The 15,594-nt window shown below is 45.2% G+C and overlaps 2 protein-coding genes across 6 annotated transcripts in view; one reads left to right on the plus strand and one right to left on the minus strand.

The window, feature by feature from the left end:
* The window catches only part of SLK (STE20 like kinase), a 49,117-nt gene extending 43,789 nt beyond the window's left edge, over positions 1-5,328 (plus strand). For all 4 annotated transcript variants that reach the window (XM_088169302.1, XM_014883778.2, XM_088169301.1 and 1 more), the window contains one exon: positions 254-5,328. In XM_088169302.1, the coding sequence (XP_088025428.1) occupies positions 254-400 (147 nt within the window). In that variant the 3' untranslated portion in view covers positions 401-5,328. The remainder of the gene's footprint in view (positions 1-253) is intronic.
* Positions 4,360-15,594, minus strand: part of COL17A1 (collagen type XVII alpha 1 chain) — a 35,839-nt gene continuing 24,604 nt past the window's right edge. For both annotated transcript variants that reach the window (XM_088169300.1, XM_088169299.1), the window contains exons 39-56: positions 15,130-15,192; positions 14,914-14,973; positions 14,384-14,410; positions 14,266-14,307; positions 14,049-14,105; positions 13,631-13,678; positions 12,893-13,006; positions 12,481-12,618; positions 11,817-11,900; positions 11,020-11,148; positions 9,910-9,999; positions 9,258-9,371; positions 8,834-8,986; positions 7,663-8,076; positions 7,334-7,474; positions 6,689-6,751; positions 6,391-6,462; positions 4,360-6,223 (exon numbers count right to left, since the gene is read on the minus strand). In XM_088169300.1, the coding sequence (XP_088025426.1) occupies positions 6,174-6,223; positions 6,391-6,462; positions 6,689-6,751; positions 7,334-7,474; positions 7,663-8,076; positions 8,834-8,986; positions 9,258-9,371; positions 9,910-9,999; positions 11,020-11,148; positions 11,817-11,900; positions 12,481-12,618; positions 12,893-13,006; positions 13,631-13,678; positions 14,049-14,105; positions 14,266-14,307; positions 14,384-14,410; positions 14,914-14,973; positions 15,130-15,192 (1,859 nt within the window). In that variant the 3' untranslated portion in view covers positions 4,360-6,173. The remainder of the gene's footprint in view (positions 6,224-6,390; positions 6,463-6,688; positions 6,752-7,333; positions 7,475-7,662; positions 8,077-8,833; positions 8,987-9,257; positions 9,372-9,909; positions 10,000-11,019; positions 11,149-11,816; positions 11,901-12,480; positions 12,619-12,892; positions 13,007-13,630; positions 13,679-14,048; positions 14,106-14,265; positions 14,308-14,383; positions 14,411-14,913; positions 14,974-15,129; positions 15,193-15,594) is intronic.

Consider the following 15,594-nt stretch of genomic DNA (forward strand, 5'->3'; position numbering starts at 1 on the left):
TTTGTATGGAAAACTTAGCTGGAGGTAAGTCTGGGATTAGGAATTTATTTCAGAAGGCAGTAGGTTACTACAAAAAGTGAGTGATAGCAGACATATAGCTGGTGGTGGAGGTTGGTCTTGGGGGTTTATTTTATTTTAAAAGGGAATGTACTAGAGTTTCACACAGTTCAGAGATCAGACAAAATGTCTCCGTAATAATGGGTTTCTTGTACTTTGCCGTGTTAATCCTGTGGCAATCTGATTTTGGTTTTAGATGCTGGAAGAAGAATTTGCCAGAAAGCTGCAGGAACAGGAAGTTTTCTTTAAAATGACTGGAGAATCCGAATGCCTTAATCCTTCAACACAAAGCCGGATTTCCAAATTCTACCCAATCCCCAGCCTTCACTCCACTGGGTCGTAGCTCTGGGAACTTCTGTAGGTTTTTTTCGTGTTTGGAATTCTCCTTCCTTACGGTCTAAGCTGACTTACCCACGGCGTATGAACATCAGGGACCTCGCGTGTCTTGTTTTCAGTGGAGACAATCAGTGTCAGGAGCGGTTTCTTCACTCCCCTGGACAGAAGAAACAAACCGAGTGTTGGTGTACAATGGTATTGTTATGTCCTTCAGATGTTTCAAAACTAAGTGGGTTTTTTATCCCAGTCTCTAAAAGTACGTTACCCACGGTTTTGACTTTAAGCCTGAAATATTAATTATGCTCTTTCTCATCACAAAAAAATGGTTTCTCATCTGAACATTTAAATGGTGTAATATTAGTTCTGCTACTGTGTTTTTAAGCATCAGATTTCTCCACGAGAGAATTCCACAACTGAAACTGCCATGAGAGGTTTAAAATTTCATAATGTGAGCAGTGTCTTCATGGCAAGGACTGAAACTAATTACTAAGAACATGCCAGTAATCAGAAAAGCAAACCCTTATGTTTAAACACAATTGACAAAAGCAAAAGCTTTTGCAACTTCTTTCAAAAGAAACCTCTGGCATAAATTAAACTGAGCTGATCTCCATGACATGTTTTGTCCATTAGTTCCATAATGAAATGGGGTGCTAGTTTAATTAATACAGTGCCTGAAACACTTAGATATGCTGATCCTGGCAACAGGATACTGTTTTGTCATTTAAAAACACAAAACTCCTTAGCGTTGTTGTTACTGTACAAAACAAGATTTCTTGCTGCTACTGCCATTTTTGTTGTAAATCCTCACCCTAAAATATTTTGCACTAAAATATGTAAAGGTGAAAGATATGCTAACTTTAAAATGCAGTTTATTATTTTCTTTAGCTATTACATACAGGTGGTTAGTTCTACAAATTGAAAAACTGTAGAATGTATTTTTTAGAAAGCAGTGTGCAAAATGCACATGGTTTCTCTAACTGTACCTGGAATGGGTAGAGCCATTGTTCTGTTCTTACCAAAGCCTGTTCATTTGAACTCCATCACAGAAGTGGAGGTGGATGGTCATATTTATAAGTAACCATGGCTAAAGTCTGATTTCACTAGAAGTGTCAGATTCCTTTTTTTTTTTTTTTCAGTCATTTTATTTTAAGGAAAGATTTAAGTTAAATATATAGCTGGGTGTTTTGCTTTTGTGTTGCCACCTACTAACATAGGCAGGTTTTATTTTTCGAGTTCCTAGCTGTACCATAAGTTATTTGCCTGACTGATCTGTAGTGGGAAATCTGAAATGTGTCTCCTGTAGCAGGGTAAGGAAATACAGCTGTATTAGGTCACTTTTGCTGCACTCCTTTTGGTGGATAGAGGTTGAGTCATATCAAGACAGTGTATAAGCTGTACTTGGGTATGTTGGAGCTCTGTTTGTAAAATAGTATTTGCTTTCTGTCTTTTGAGGGCTGACTTTCTCTGATCTCTTTGGGCATCAACTGCACCTGTTTTGTTTTGCTTGCTTGCTTTGACTGTGCAACTGGTGCCCATTCCATGGCGTTCATTTCATGGGAACAGTGTTGCTGCATGGCAGTGAACTCAGAAATTAACATAGGACTTTAATCAGCTGTGGTTGAAACCTTGGATGCTGAAATCCTTGGATATTGAACCAATACCTTCTCAATGAAGACACTTAATTTACAGCACAGTAAAAAGAAAATTGGAAAATGCATGTTTTAATTTAAATTTTGTAACTTTTTGATAGCATAATTACTTTGATAGCTAGCCTTAATTTCTGGTGTTTTATTATTTGAAATGTGTATTGTATACTGTTGTAAATTCACACACCATATCTCTAGAATGTTCTCTGTTGCTAAATGCAAAGTTTTTTGAATTGTTTAGTAGAGAGAAAAAATCTTTGAAGACCTTTTGCTTTTTAAACTCCACCTTCATAAATTGACTGTTATTAAGATAATATTAAATAATCTTCATCTCTATTTAACAGAATTTGTTTGCAATTTCGTCTGAAGTAGGCTCAGTACTTTACCTGGGGGAGTAAGCAGGGCAGGCAGATTTCCTCTTCTGGATTATGTCTACGTTCATCCCCATTAAATCCTCACAGGGAAATATTAATAATCTTCTCCTTTATGATAGTTTTAGTGATACATTGCTAATATGTTTTGGCATTCTGTTTACCTCTGTCTGAATCTCTTACATCTTTTATTTGAAGATCCTTTTCACACAGGCCCTGCAATCTGATCTCATTGTAAATTGCACAAATAACTGTAACTGAGCTCTGGGATGAAGGGAGGGATCGGATGTGGCAATGGAAGCCTTGCTCAGGTCTCCAGGTGGAGAGCCCTGTGCACTTGCAGCCTTGTGAACTGGGCTGAGAATTGATACCAAACATGAAAATATGCTTGCTGAGTGATAACAAGAACTAGCATGGGTGCTTACACATCTAGACTGATAAAATTGGGTTTAAGTGTTGCAGGATGTGAGACTGGTGTTACAATATTGTATCAGAGTCAGAAAATTCAATTCAAATTAATTTAGTCTCACATAGGCCTAAAACACATCTCCTGAGATATGAAATTCCATCTCAGTACTATCTCATGTCACCTTCCTAATGAATGTTAGCAGCTCCATCTCCAGGGTGGTGAGTTGTGTTTTCTGCAGCTAAAACAATGTACTTACAAATTCTTACTGTTTGGCAGATCTGATTGTCCCCACATGCTCTTCCAAAGCTGACCACAAATCAGTATTTGCTCACCATTGTGTTTTACTACATTGTAAATTCTGTCCACAGAAAACAAGCAAGGCAATAAATCTCTGGATTGCAGTGCCGTGTGTGGGTTGTCCTCCTGTGTTTACAGCTGATCCTCACAGAAAACCTGCCTGCAGGGCCTGAGCCACACACCACGTGCTTCCTGAGCTCTGAAAAGTGCATTCTGGCACTGCTTAAGGCATCCAGGATGATATGGGGCTAAAGGTCTTTGGGTGTATCTGCTGCCCCTGTTTTTAGGAGATTCTGGCTGAGGAGGGATTACCAACTCAGGGGAAAATGGGCTGTGCCAGCCTTGATCTTCTGAAGTTCCAGGGGAATTCTGCTGTTTATTTTATGAAGAAGAAATACTCCAGCATTTGTTCCTCTCTGATTCCCATAAAATAATTTTTCCTTCTTCAAGCACTCTGCTGTCTCTGGTGTATATATGAGAACTATATACAGCATGTAAAGATATGATACTGAAGTTGTTATGATTATGTAGGTCCTGATTTATAAACACCTTCTGAAGGAAAACCTTTATTTGAATTGGCAGCTGAATTCAAATTCCTTGGTGGCAGGGCTGCACTGTTCTGGCCATCAGCATTCACTCAGAGGGATTTTTCACATCACATTTAAAACTGATGTTCAGTCTGAGCTGCATCCTTTTTCCACGTAATCTTTTAAGCTAATATTCTTTTTAAATTGCATTCATGGGTACTCAATATCTAATCAATCACACAATTAAAGAAATTTTTCTTCTGTCCCAGAGGACTTTGATAACTCCATTCTACTGAAATTATTTTCCTTAAAAATTGGAAACATAGTACTTTAAGGCAGAGCTAAGCAAAGTAGCAATGGAATTGCTTCTGTCACACCATATCTTTTGTGACAGCAGTGTCACATAGGAAGTTTGATTCTCCAACTGAAATAGTATCTGCCTTGCAAGTATTTCAAGCTTGCTTTGCTATAGGAAAGATTCAAATAAGGTGTTTTAAATTCAGGCACTTGAGTCCACTTCGAGGCAGCCTGATTTTCAGAGCTGTTGTGCAGCTGCAGCTCCCATGACCTCAGAAATACATCGTTGCTGAAAGCTGAAATGTACAAATAAGCTCAGTGCTAGTTGCTTCCACTGATCTATTGCTTCTTCGTTCATCTGCTGCGGGGAAGAGGGGCAAGTTTGAGGACAGTGACTGACTGTTGGAAGAAAGGGCAGGGGGAGTGTTTAGGACCATCACTGTGTCGATAAGCTTTACGTTAACATTTACACTCTGGTCATTTTACGTCAAAATCTGTACTTCTGGATCTCTGAAACTTCCTTGCATTGATGTGTCCATGCAAATTTCCCATTTCCAGACTACTTCTGCTATCTTCACAGCAATTAAAGTAAGATTAGAGAGAATTAACCTTCCTTGTTCACAGGCAAGCCAAGGCCAGGATGCCCCATCATTTCTCAGTCTTGTGAAAGATGAGAACAGATAAAGGGAAGGAGAAGACAGGAAACGATGGTGTTTCTTTTACAGAACTTTTACTTGTTCTGCATCCCCTTTCTCCAGCTCAGTCCTGTTTCTGTAGTTCCTTTGCACATCTGGCATTTGGGCAGTCGGTGGTGCCAGAGGAAAACCCCTCAAGCACAACCATGCTTAAGCCCAACCCATGAGAAAGGGCTCATGTGCTTCCCCTGTACTGAAAGCAGAAGCGAGGGGCTGAGTCCGCGGCTACCCTGATGTAACCAAGTCTTCCACATTTACAATTAGGTGGGAATGAGAATCAGTTCTAAAATGGTGAAGAGAACAGAATCTAGGAAGGGACACCGAGTGGCATCTAATGTTGAACTGCCACCCCACTTTCTGTCAGGAAGCCAAGCAGAGCAGGAGCATCCTGTGACAAACACGCGCCTGAGGCACCGCCAGCCTCGTGTTCTCCCAGCAGTTTGTTGAATGTTTTGTGTTAACTGCAAACCAAGTTATTTTTGCCTTACTTCTGTAAGCAACCAAAAATCATGAGATGGATGAATAATTGGCTAAGGGTCTCTGTACAGCTTGTGGAAGTGAACTTGCAGTAGCAGCCATACAACAGTTTTGGGGGTTTTTTTGTCTTGTTTTTCAAAGTAATTTTATTTCATGGCTTTCTGTAGAATATTGTAATAATTCTGCTGTAAATAAAATAAAATCACAGTTTGCTGAGACCGCCTCAGTTTGGTTGATGGAAAATCTGCATGAAATACAAGTGATTTGTACAAGCGTTTGAGTGAGGGGGATGGTTTACAATGTTTAAAATAACTGAGTATAAAAGTATTTAATAATGTGCCATTGTATTTACCATTGTACCTCAGACCCATCTCAGGTGCCTCATCCTGCCCCACAACAACCTGCAAGCACAGAATGGCCATCCTGAACAGTTCAGGGATGGAGTTAAAAACACACTTTAATTGGGCTGTTTACATTAAAGATTATTTTTCACCAGTGTTTAAAAAAACAGAAAAAAATACAAAAAATATTTTTAAAAGCTAAACAAATTACGTTTAAAAGTGCTTTGGTTCGGCCCCTGTGTATGTCCTGTCTCGCTGTGCTGCTATAACTGGGTTGGCAGAGCTTGTGGAGAGGGAATCCCGGAGGGGAATTTCTCATGGGGGCCTTGTGGGCTCATCTGATCCCTGACAAACCATGAATTTGCTGAGGATGGGATTGTTTTCTTTTTTCTTTTCTTTGTGTAGTTGGCTAGTTGTTTAAAAACGCAGGTTTTTACATTCCTGGGAGTAGTACAAGAAGCCTGGACTAGGTGAGATAGGAAGCTCTTGTCAGCCCAAGGACATCAGCCTGGGAACTCAGGAGCATGAAGCCAAACATCAGTAACAGGAGCAAACACCCACACTAGGACCATGCTGGACACACAAGAGACATTAAGATCTGAACTATCAACTCTAAGGGGTCAGCTGAGCAGTGAGGATGTTTCAGCATTAAGGCATCAGGCTAATTCTCTATAGGCTGCTGGGGATGCTGCCCTGTGCAGAACTGAGCTACCACTTTCCTTAAACACCAACACTTCTTCTTTTTCTTCTGCCAACATACAGCTGTTCACCTGGGGACCAGAAAAATCAAAAGGAGGGTTAGTTGAAAAGACCGTGGAAACAGAAAAGATCCAAACCAAAATACTGGGGCTCTGTTTTCCAGCTCTTCCCAGGGATGGGCTAGTGCCAATCCCTGACAGTCAAATCCTGCTCTCCTGGGGATGGCATGTGTTCCTACCTTTCTCTCCCTTCTCTCCTTTAGGTCCCCTGTGCCCCTGTCGTCCTGGTGGGCCCATGGGCCCAGGGTCACCTGAAGGAATGAAAAGACCAAGTTTGCCCTTGAGCACAAGTGACCCACAGACAGGGACAGGCCAGGGGAAGGGACACCAAATCAGGACAATGTTTTGGCTGAGATCCTGAAGGTGTCACCTTCACTGCCAGAGGGTGTGAACTTGAGCAGTGCTGTGACCTCTGTAGTCACAGTGCTGCTTCCTGGGCATCACAAGGCTGAAGAGAGAATCGATGACAAGCCTTACCTTTAGGTCCACGATAACCCCTCTCCCCCTTTTCACCGGGTGGCCCCTGGATGGCACCATGTGCTGGAGAGGGAAATGAAGGAAAGAGTGAATGAGTGGGAGAAACCACCAACCACTCAGAGAAGCTGTGATTCACACTGAAAGGACATTTCTCTTGGTTAGATAGGATTAGACTGACAGCAAGGTTTTTAAACAGGGTTTTGGTCCTAACAAAGTCCCAAGAACAGGCTGTGATGTCATCTCAGCAGCACTGCTCTGTTCTGTCACTCTATCTAGGTATCCTGGCTGTCGCTAGGGCTGGAGCTGGCCCATGCTCTGAGTGGGGAATCTAAGAGCAGAGTGAGCAGCTGGCTCATGTTTCTGTATATGTGCCAGCCCAGTCATGTAAAAATGGGCCACAGAGCTTGAAAGCACAGAGGCCTTCGGGGTTTGGGATGAGTTTCCTACAAACAGTGGGAAAAACTGATGTCCTTCCTAATGATAAGACTGCACCTCCCCAGCAAGGAACGAAGGAGATGGAAAGACCATCCACCTTCAACTCTGCACTTTGACAGAGTGCAAAGATGACAAGATCAGTAGGTCTGTGAGAGGTTGGGAAGATCTAATATACGTGAGTCAGAAATGCCAAGTCAAAATGTCACTCACTTCTAAAGAAGTCCATGAGGTCTGCGGTGACATTGCCATAGGTTGCAAAGATCTTGCTGATGCCAGGGGGACCAGGAGGGCCTGGGGGACCTGCAGGTCCCTGTGCAGTGTAAGACATCAGGTCCTGGAGAATACCTCGGCCTGCGGAATTAAAGATGTCATTTGAAAGGAGCACTGGGAGAACTGTGGCTGGATGCTGAGGCAGCAGGTGGAAGGGAGAGCTGTAAGCAACAGGAAGGAGAGGGAAGTGAACAGTGTGAGCAGGCACAGGAGGTTTGGAGTTGTAAGCTGGAATAGGGAAGGTCAGGATAAGCAGGCATTGCACTCACTCTGCAGGCTCTCTGACACACGGAGTGCCAGCTCATTGTAATCCAGGGAACCAGTGAAGGAGTTGCTGTAGGATCTGCTTGACCCTGCTGATCTCCTGTGTGATTCCTCCTCTGTCAGCAGCCCATCAAAAGACCCATCAGTGCCCATGGAGGCATCATAAGCTCCATCGCTGCCCACTGAGGCGTGGTAAGAGGACATGCTGCTCATGGAGCTGCCATACGAGCTGCCTGTGCCCATTGAGCCCCTGTGGGAGGAGCCCTCAGCACCAAGGGATCCTCCATGCAAGTGCTCAGAAGCTCGTAACCCTTGGTAGGATGAAGACATAGACCCAGACACAAAGCCACTGTCTCCTTTGGGTCCTGGTGGTCCCGGGGGCCCAGGGGGTCCTGAGATGTAGCTTCGAACTTCATCACCTGCAAAATACAAGGTGGGAGCTTCAGGGACACTGGGCTTGACAAGAGGTCCTGTGCTGCCACCTGAATGAAGACTGGAGTGTGAAGTTCTGTCCCCCCAACCATCACAGTGACCCTCCAGTGCCACTTCTCAGGCAGCAGGCACATGTCAACCTTGAACTCTACGGATGGCAAGACACCCTCCTCCTTGCCATCTCTCCCACAGTTTTGTGTGCCCAATCTTGGGAACATGCCCAATGATTTTGCAGAGGGTGCACTCTTCAGGCCAATTTCAGCACCTCTGCCAAAAGAGCCATTCTGTAACCAGTTTGCCAAAACTGAGGTGTTTTCCAAAGCCTGCCTTGGATGACTTGTCAGGATGAACTCCAACCATTGGTGCTTCACAGCTAGCTCAGCGCCACCTTCCAACCCCTCCCCTCTGTGTGCAGGTGTTTGCCAAAGAAAATGCTTTTCCCATGGTAAAACTCTGCTGGTGACCTTATTAGGGACCCACGTTCAGCACAGGCCATTTGTAACTACTCAGTGCTTGTCCCTGTTGTCTCATAACACAGACTTTGGCTAGCAGTTGGGCTGAGAGGAGAAAAGCCTACAGGGTGTAGCACACTCCTGCAGACCTGGCTGTAGAGGGAAGGTGTAGCTGTAGCCCCAGTTCAGGGAAGGCTCCTACAGTAATGTCTCAGCTATGGCAGAGCCATTTACACACAAGGTAAAGCATGTCTTGGGATGTGTGCAGGAAGGATGGATGGTGTTCCCTTACTCTTCAGGTACTGGATCAGCTCACTCCTGAACTCGTCGCTGTTGGTAATGTCAGCATAGGACAGAAGGCCAGTTCCAGAGAAACCTGGTGGTCCTGGAGGGCCAGGAGGGCCAGGTGGGCCCCGGACTCCAGAAAGGGAAGAGTATCCAACATCTTAAGAGAGAGAAAGAATTATTTTCCATCAGTGAGAGGATAAGGAAATTTCACATGTCTGGGCATCTTGAAAGTTTAAAAGCTCCAACCTCCACTTCCATCCCTTTACAGGGATGACACTGACAAAATTCTTTACAGAATTCTTTACTTTACAGTGACTTTGTTCCCACCGAGCAGTCACATCCCTGCTAAGCTAAATCTCTCAGCCTCAGTCCCCCAGCATCTACAAACAGAATCACCCTGCCAGCTCTGAGAAACACAAGTGCTTTACTTTGAAGGTAGGCAGAGATGTCCTCCAGAGAGGTGCCTGGTGATCCAGGGATCCCTGGAGGTCCTGGGGGGCCTGCAGGACCAGGGGGCCCAACAACACCACTGAATTCAGAGTCTGTAAGACACAAGGGAAGAAAAGAAGTCACACAAACAACCACAACCCTAATGAATGTTCCTTCACAATACAGGTTATGCCAGACACAGCCAAGTAGAAGGGTTTTTTTTTTCCCCTCCAATACCTTCTGGTACAGCCTTATTGGTGTACCTCACTACCCTGCATGTAGATGTCACATTGGACAGTCAGGTGATTCCAAAGAGAGTAAAGTCCCTATTTTTAAAATACACTTTCAAAGAGGTATAAGAAACGATGCCTTTGTGCTGCAGAGTTTGGATATGACAAAGGGCTCCTTCATGCCCATCTCCAAGACAGTCCCACTGCTGTTGCTCCTCGCAGGAGCATGGTGATCCAGCTGCAGCCCCCTGTGGGGCGTGCAGGTGCCAGCAGAGGCCTGTAGTGCTGCTAAGGACAAAGGACCATCAGAGGGTTATTTGTGATGATAGGAAAAAAGGGAAATTCTGTGACTAAGGCTGTAAAAAGCGATCCTGGGGGCCACATAAAACCCCATTACAGGGGAGTGAAGAAGTTGGCTTACTTCGCAGGTATGCTGTCAGGTCACTGTAGGATATACCAGGTGACCCTGGAGGCCCAGGTGGTCCAGGCAGTCCAATGCTCATCCCAGAACCTGCAAAATCAAACAGATCCACATTATCAGAGCAGGCTGTTACAGTGTAAGCAGGCAGACCACAGGGCTTATTCAAAGGGCTTATTCATAGGCAATGCAGGAGAGACTCCCATCAGCAGGCTGTGCCAAGAGCCAGAGCTCAAACCTTGTTCTGGACTTGTGACTTTGCCCTGACAATCTCAAGGACACTCACAGGCAGGCAGGCGGGCAGCAGGCTTCTATTCCTGGCAAAAGCTCTGCACCTCAGGAACCTGTGACTGGTAGGGGCACCCCTGGACTTGCAGCTCAGCTGCAACCCACAGGCTGATGCATGTGCTGCTCTGGGGCAACATTCTGCACTTCGTGATTTGCGTTAATGAAATGTCCCTGCTGACAAAATGCAGTTGGTCCTGCCTGAGCCATTGGAGTGCTGCTGTTACACTGCAGTTTCCTGCTGGAAATTCCCTCCATCTTAGGAGCAGTCCACCAGTGAGATCTGGTCTCAAAGAGCAGTTCAGAGAAACCGAGCATGGACCAGGCTGTGCTTTTAAGCAGACAGTTGCAGCTACCAGAATTAGGCATTTTAGCACTGCTGCTGGGGATGCTTAAAGAGTCCTCTCTGTTGAACAGTTCTTATGTGCCATATCACCCCTTCACAGATGGGAAAATGAAGCAGAGACATAGAATTTGTTTCAATTAACTTCTAAGAGTTTGTTGCCTAAGCTGTCTTGACACAAAGTTAGCACAGAGATAAAGGTTAGAAAGGCACTAAAGGTGCCATCATCTAAGACGGCTAAGATGAAATTTTGTTCCTAGCTCAATTTTTAACAAGGAAAGGATTCATTAATAGTCTGTGGATGGTATCTTAGCTACAGGGTATCTTTGTTCTCTTCCAAGTCTCTTACAGTCTCTGTGAGGAGGTCCCTGTCCATAGGGATTCACACAATTAGCACTGGAATAGTTTCTACTGACTTGACAGCATGAGCTTTGTGCTGGGCTCCCAAAGGAACAGAGGGAAACACAAACTAATAAAACCATTACTTGACAAATAGCTGATAAACCTCCTGGTCAGCTCATCATAATCCAGTGACAGAGACATTCCATCTCCCCCTGGCCCAGAAGGTCCTGGTGGGCCCCGAGGTCCAATGAGATACTGACGAATTTCCTCTCCTAGAAATGAAAACAAGCATCTTTTAAGGCTGTCCAGCTGCTGCACAGACACCAAGTGTAAGGAGTTCCCAGCCCATGAGTTGAGCCACCTCCACCAGGGAAACCATCAAACATATGATATAAAGCTCCTTTCCTCCCTCTTTTCTGAGTGAATGTCCTGCATATGGTGCCAGAAACATTTGTGACAAGACTGGGAACCTCCTATAATAAGGGTGTGAGGAGGATGAGAATTTGGATTGCTTAAGGGACTTCCCTGTGGTCTGCTTTTTTCAGGACAACTTCTTGGGTAAAGGGAATGAAAAGCAGCTCAGCTGGGAAAGACCATGCTGAGCTTTGTGGCACTTTTGAGCCATTTGGAGCACATTGCTGGCCAGCATCATCAGTACCTTCAGGGACAGCCAAATGACATCCTGAAGATTTACCTGTCAACCCACAGTAACACTGTGTATAGAAAAGAATACAGAGTTGGGGATCCCCCTCACCTTAGGAACAACAACACAGCAAGGCTATGAGGGGAACACTCAGAGTGGAGGAGCTGGAAAGTAGAACACTCTGAAGCAGCTGCAGGTAACTCCAGTTGCAGACTGGAGACTGGACGGGAAAGACAGATCTCCAGGATGATGGGATGCTTTACCCTCAATCACATGTTTCCCTTGAGGGTCACTTACTTTGCAGCAGGTTCAGAAGTTCTTGGTACAAAATGGATGAAGTGGATACTGAGCCAGAAAATGACTCATAGCGACTTGAAGAGCCTGTGGGAATGATGAGACAGAAGGTGAGGAGGGGTGAGGAAGGAACAAAGGAAAGATAAATTAATTAACTGGTAGAATGGGCTTCCCATGCCCCCAACTATGAAACAGCTGCTATCTCTCACCTATCCTGGTCATCTCCTGGTCATCACACACAACTGTGTGCTCTGTGCATTTCTGGTTGAGATTCCAAACTACTTCCGAAAGCTCTGGGAATTTCATCTACTTTAGGAGGGCCCCAAGCACACAAGACAACCCCCAAATACTTGAGACCACACTTACTAAACAAACCCACCTCTATTTGGGTCTTTGGGGTGTCAGGAGTCTAACAGCAAATGTTTAATATAAGACTTTTTAAACAGCAGCAACTGCTAATTAATCTAACCATTAAAAAAGGACAAGGCTCAGCTCTACCTCAGCTGTGTAGAGTCCTGGGCCTAGACTGCTGAAGATGAATAACCTGGTTGAGGTGCTGCTTTTTAAAGACTTATTTCTCCTCTACTTCTCACCTCCTAGGTGCTGCACAAGCTCAGCTGAGGGCATGACTCAGACTCAGTACAGAGTTTACCAACATGGTGCTTACTTGTCATATAGCTCATGACACGGGTAGCCAGCTCTGCATAATCCAAGGTCACCCCATCTGCAGTGGTGATGAGTCCAGGTGGGCCTGGAGGGCCTGGTGGGCCTTGGGCACCAGTCAAATAATGTCTGATGTTGTCACCTACATAGAAAGCCCAAGATATTTCCACATCACTAAGAGGGAAGACTGACTATGTGCACAATTACCAGACCCTCTTCCTCTGACAAAGAATGGGACAATAGAAGGACAGTTCTACAGAGGCCACAGTAGACAACAGCACTTCATAGTATTCAGCAGAAATAAGCCCAGAGTAGCAGGGCTGTTGTTTCTAGAAGAAAAGGGACAAGGCCCTAGGGAGCAAAAGAGAGATAAGCATGAAAGTGCTGACCGACAGCAAAAATCTCATTATACTCACTCTTCAGGTAGTCAGTGATATACTGCTGAATCTCTTGAGATGAACCTCCACTTGGGCCAGGAGGACCAGGTGGCCCAGGAGGTCCTGGGGGTCCCTGAATTTGTCTGGATCCACCTATGGAAAGTATTGTAAGAAGAAGGAGTGGTTTTGGCACAGTTGCATTAAACCAAGTGATAGTAAAATGTACTTGCATTAAACCTTCCCACAGGCCTGGAAAGACTTTTGGAAATTGAATATGGAGGGGCTTCCCCTGCATCTTTAAACACAGATGGAGCATGGGCTATTTGGCAGTATAATGTCTGCAATTAATTCAGCATCCTATAATTCAGTCTGTGCAGGGCTGAGTCCAGAGACATTCCTGGCTTTGCACAGGCAGACCTGGTGGGTTTGTGCACTAGAGTGCAGTGCTGTACAAAATATAGCTGGAGATCAGACAGCTCAAGCTCATTAGTCTAACATCACTGCCCTGCTGCTCCCAATCTGCCAGCCTGGGCAGCACCAGTTCAAAGAGGCAAAACTCTGGCTTAAAGGATTCCCAATAAGCTGGAAAAAGAAAACTGTCAATTCCTAAATTTTCTGATTTAAGGCAAGCCGTGCAAAAAGAGCTTTTGAACATAAATCCCATCAGCATCAGGTTGGCACCCACACTGGTAAAAGTCAAGAGAGCTTTTTCAAAACCTCCGCTAGGATATCAGCATTCCTTCTTAATATCAGAGTAATGATGGCATAGCCTCTTACCTCGAGAAGCTCCTGGGATGCCAGGTGCACCTGGGACACCTGCATCACCTGGAAAAGAGTGAGGGAGTCAGACACTTGTAAGGGGTGTGAGTGCATGTTGAGTACTTGATCAGGTGAAACAGTTGAGCTACATGTTGTCAGAGAAACAACTACCCAGCCCTTGCAATGACTGTCTTGAAATGCCAGCTTGTTGGGAAAGAGCATAAGGAAGAGGCCATGGCAGCCTTCCTGAGCCTTCCGTGACCTGGTCAAGTGCCTTGTGCTCACAGCATTTCTATTGCTGTGGTCCTGCTTTGCCTGAAAAGGCAGGGGTGAGCACAGTTCTAGTTCCCAAAGGACTGGGTTGTTCCATCCTTTAGTCTCAACCATGCTTGGATGTGTGAGGCTACCCCCAAAAAAGAAAGATTTTTAACTTCACCTTTTGGTCCAGGTGGGCCAGGTGGGCCTGGGGGTCCCTGTATGGTGACTCTTTCACCTGCCAGTTGCAGAAAGAGAGTCAGAGATTGACAGGAATGAAGTATGTGGACAAAATCCTGGCTCTACTAAAATTAAGTTAGAATGAATAGAGCAGGATTTTGGGCCGATTTCAGCCCAGGGGCGATGATTTCAAGGGAGGAAAGGGGTCACATACTAACCGTGGGAGGAGAATGCTGAAAGGCCAGGATCACCTGGTTCTCCTGCAAGAGACACAGAAATGAAGGAGCAGTCACACACCCAGGCAAGCTACCCTGAAACCCACTAGTATCTCCTTACCTGTGAATCCCCGTGGACCTCGTTCGCCTGTGAAGAGGGGAGCAGAGGAATAGTGTTAGGGTTTGATTGCTTTATTCTCATCAGCAACATCCCAGCCCACACTGCAATATATCATCTTGGCCTTCAATTTGTGGAGAAGAAATGGGTAAAGGGAGCAGGTAAACATTTTCCTGCCAGCTCAGAGCTGAGCTACACTTCACAGGGCCACCTCCTTGCACTGACTTAGTCCACAGTGCATTTTGCAAAAAGGCTGTCCCCTTCAATGGCAAATCTGAAGTTCTGAATGTTCTTGTGTATAATTGGGATCTGAATATAGCAACTACCCTTACACCAGTACTGGAGGCTAATAAATTTCTTTGACAAAGACTGACTCGTTTTACAACAGACAGGAGTCCTGCTTAGTGAAAACTGCGCTAGCTTTCTTACAGAAAGGGAATGGCAGGAATTTCTGCTCTTAAGCCCTTCCTTCTTTTCAGTCTAAGCTGCTGAGATCCCTCTAGCACTTTGGTTATGCAGCATGATATACCCACCTTGGTCTCCCTTCGGGCCTGGTGGTCCTGGGGGACCTGGTGGGCCTGTGAAGAATGCTTCTGCAATTCAAAGAAAGAGATTTCTTCATGACATCCATCAGAACATGAAACAAGGTCTCTCTGGCTCCACTTGGTCCTAGCCATATATATGAGTTCTCTTCAACCCCAACAAGACATTCTCAGGACCAGGTGATGGAATGAGTGGCAAGCACCTACCTGAGGTGGACATGGATGATCCTGGTCTTCCTGGTGGCCCTGGAGGTCCTGGCAATCCTTCTCCTAGGCAAAGGAACACAGAAAGGCTTCAGGAAGGATCAGCCTCAGCAATGTAAGTAAATGAATGTAAGAGCTGCTACATCTCCAGCCATGGCCTTAGCTGGAGTATTTCCCAGTGTAGGCTCTTATCACTGTTTTCTTCACACATCTATCCCTGATAGTTACCTTTCACTATCATTTGCCACTGCAGCAGAAGAGAACAGAGAAACTCCTTTCTTTCTGGTGCTGGGTGCTTATCCCATCACACACCCAACCTGCTCCCTTTTCCTACTGTGCAGAGAACAAGGAATGGGGTTCTGTTCCTGTTATATGTCCTCCCACACCTCCCGTGTTCTGGCTGAGAAAGGGAAATCTGTGTACAGGATAGGGCATAGGGATATGTTCCTCATGATAAGAACCTCCCCA

The sequence above is a fragment of the Sturnus vulgaris genome, chromosome 8 (genome assembly GCF_052056855.1).
Source record: "Sturnus vulgaris isolate bStuVul1 chromosome 8, bStuVul1.hap1, whole genome shotgun sequence".
NCBI lineage: Eukaryota > Metazoa > Chordata > Aves > Passeriformes > Sturnidae > Sturnus > Sturnus vulgaris.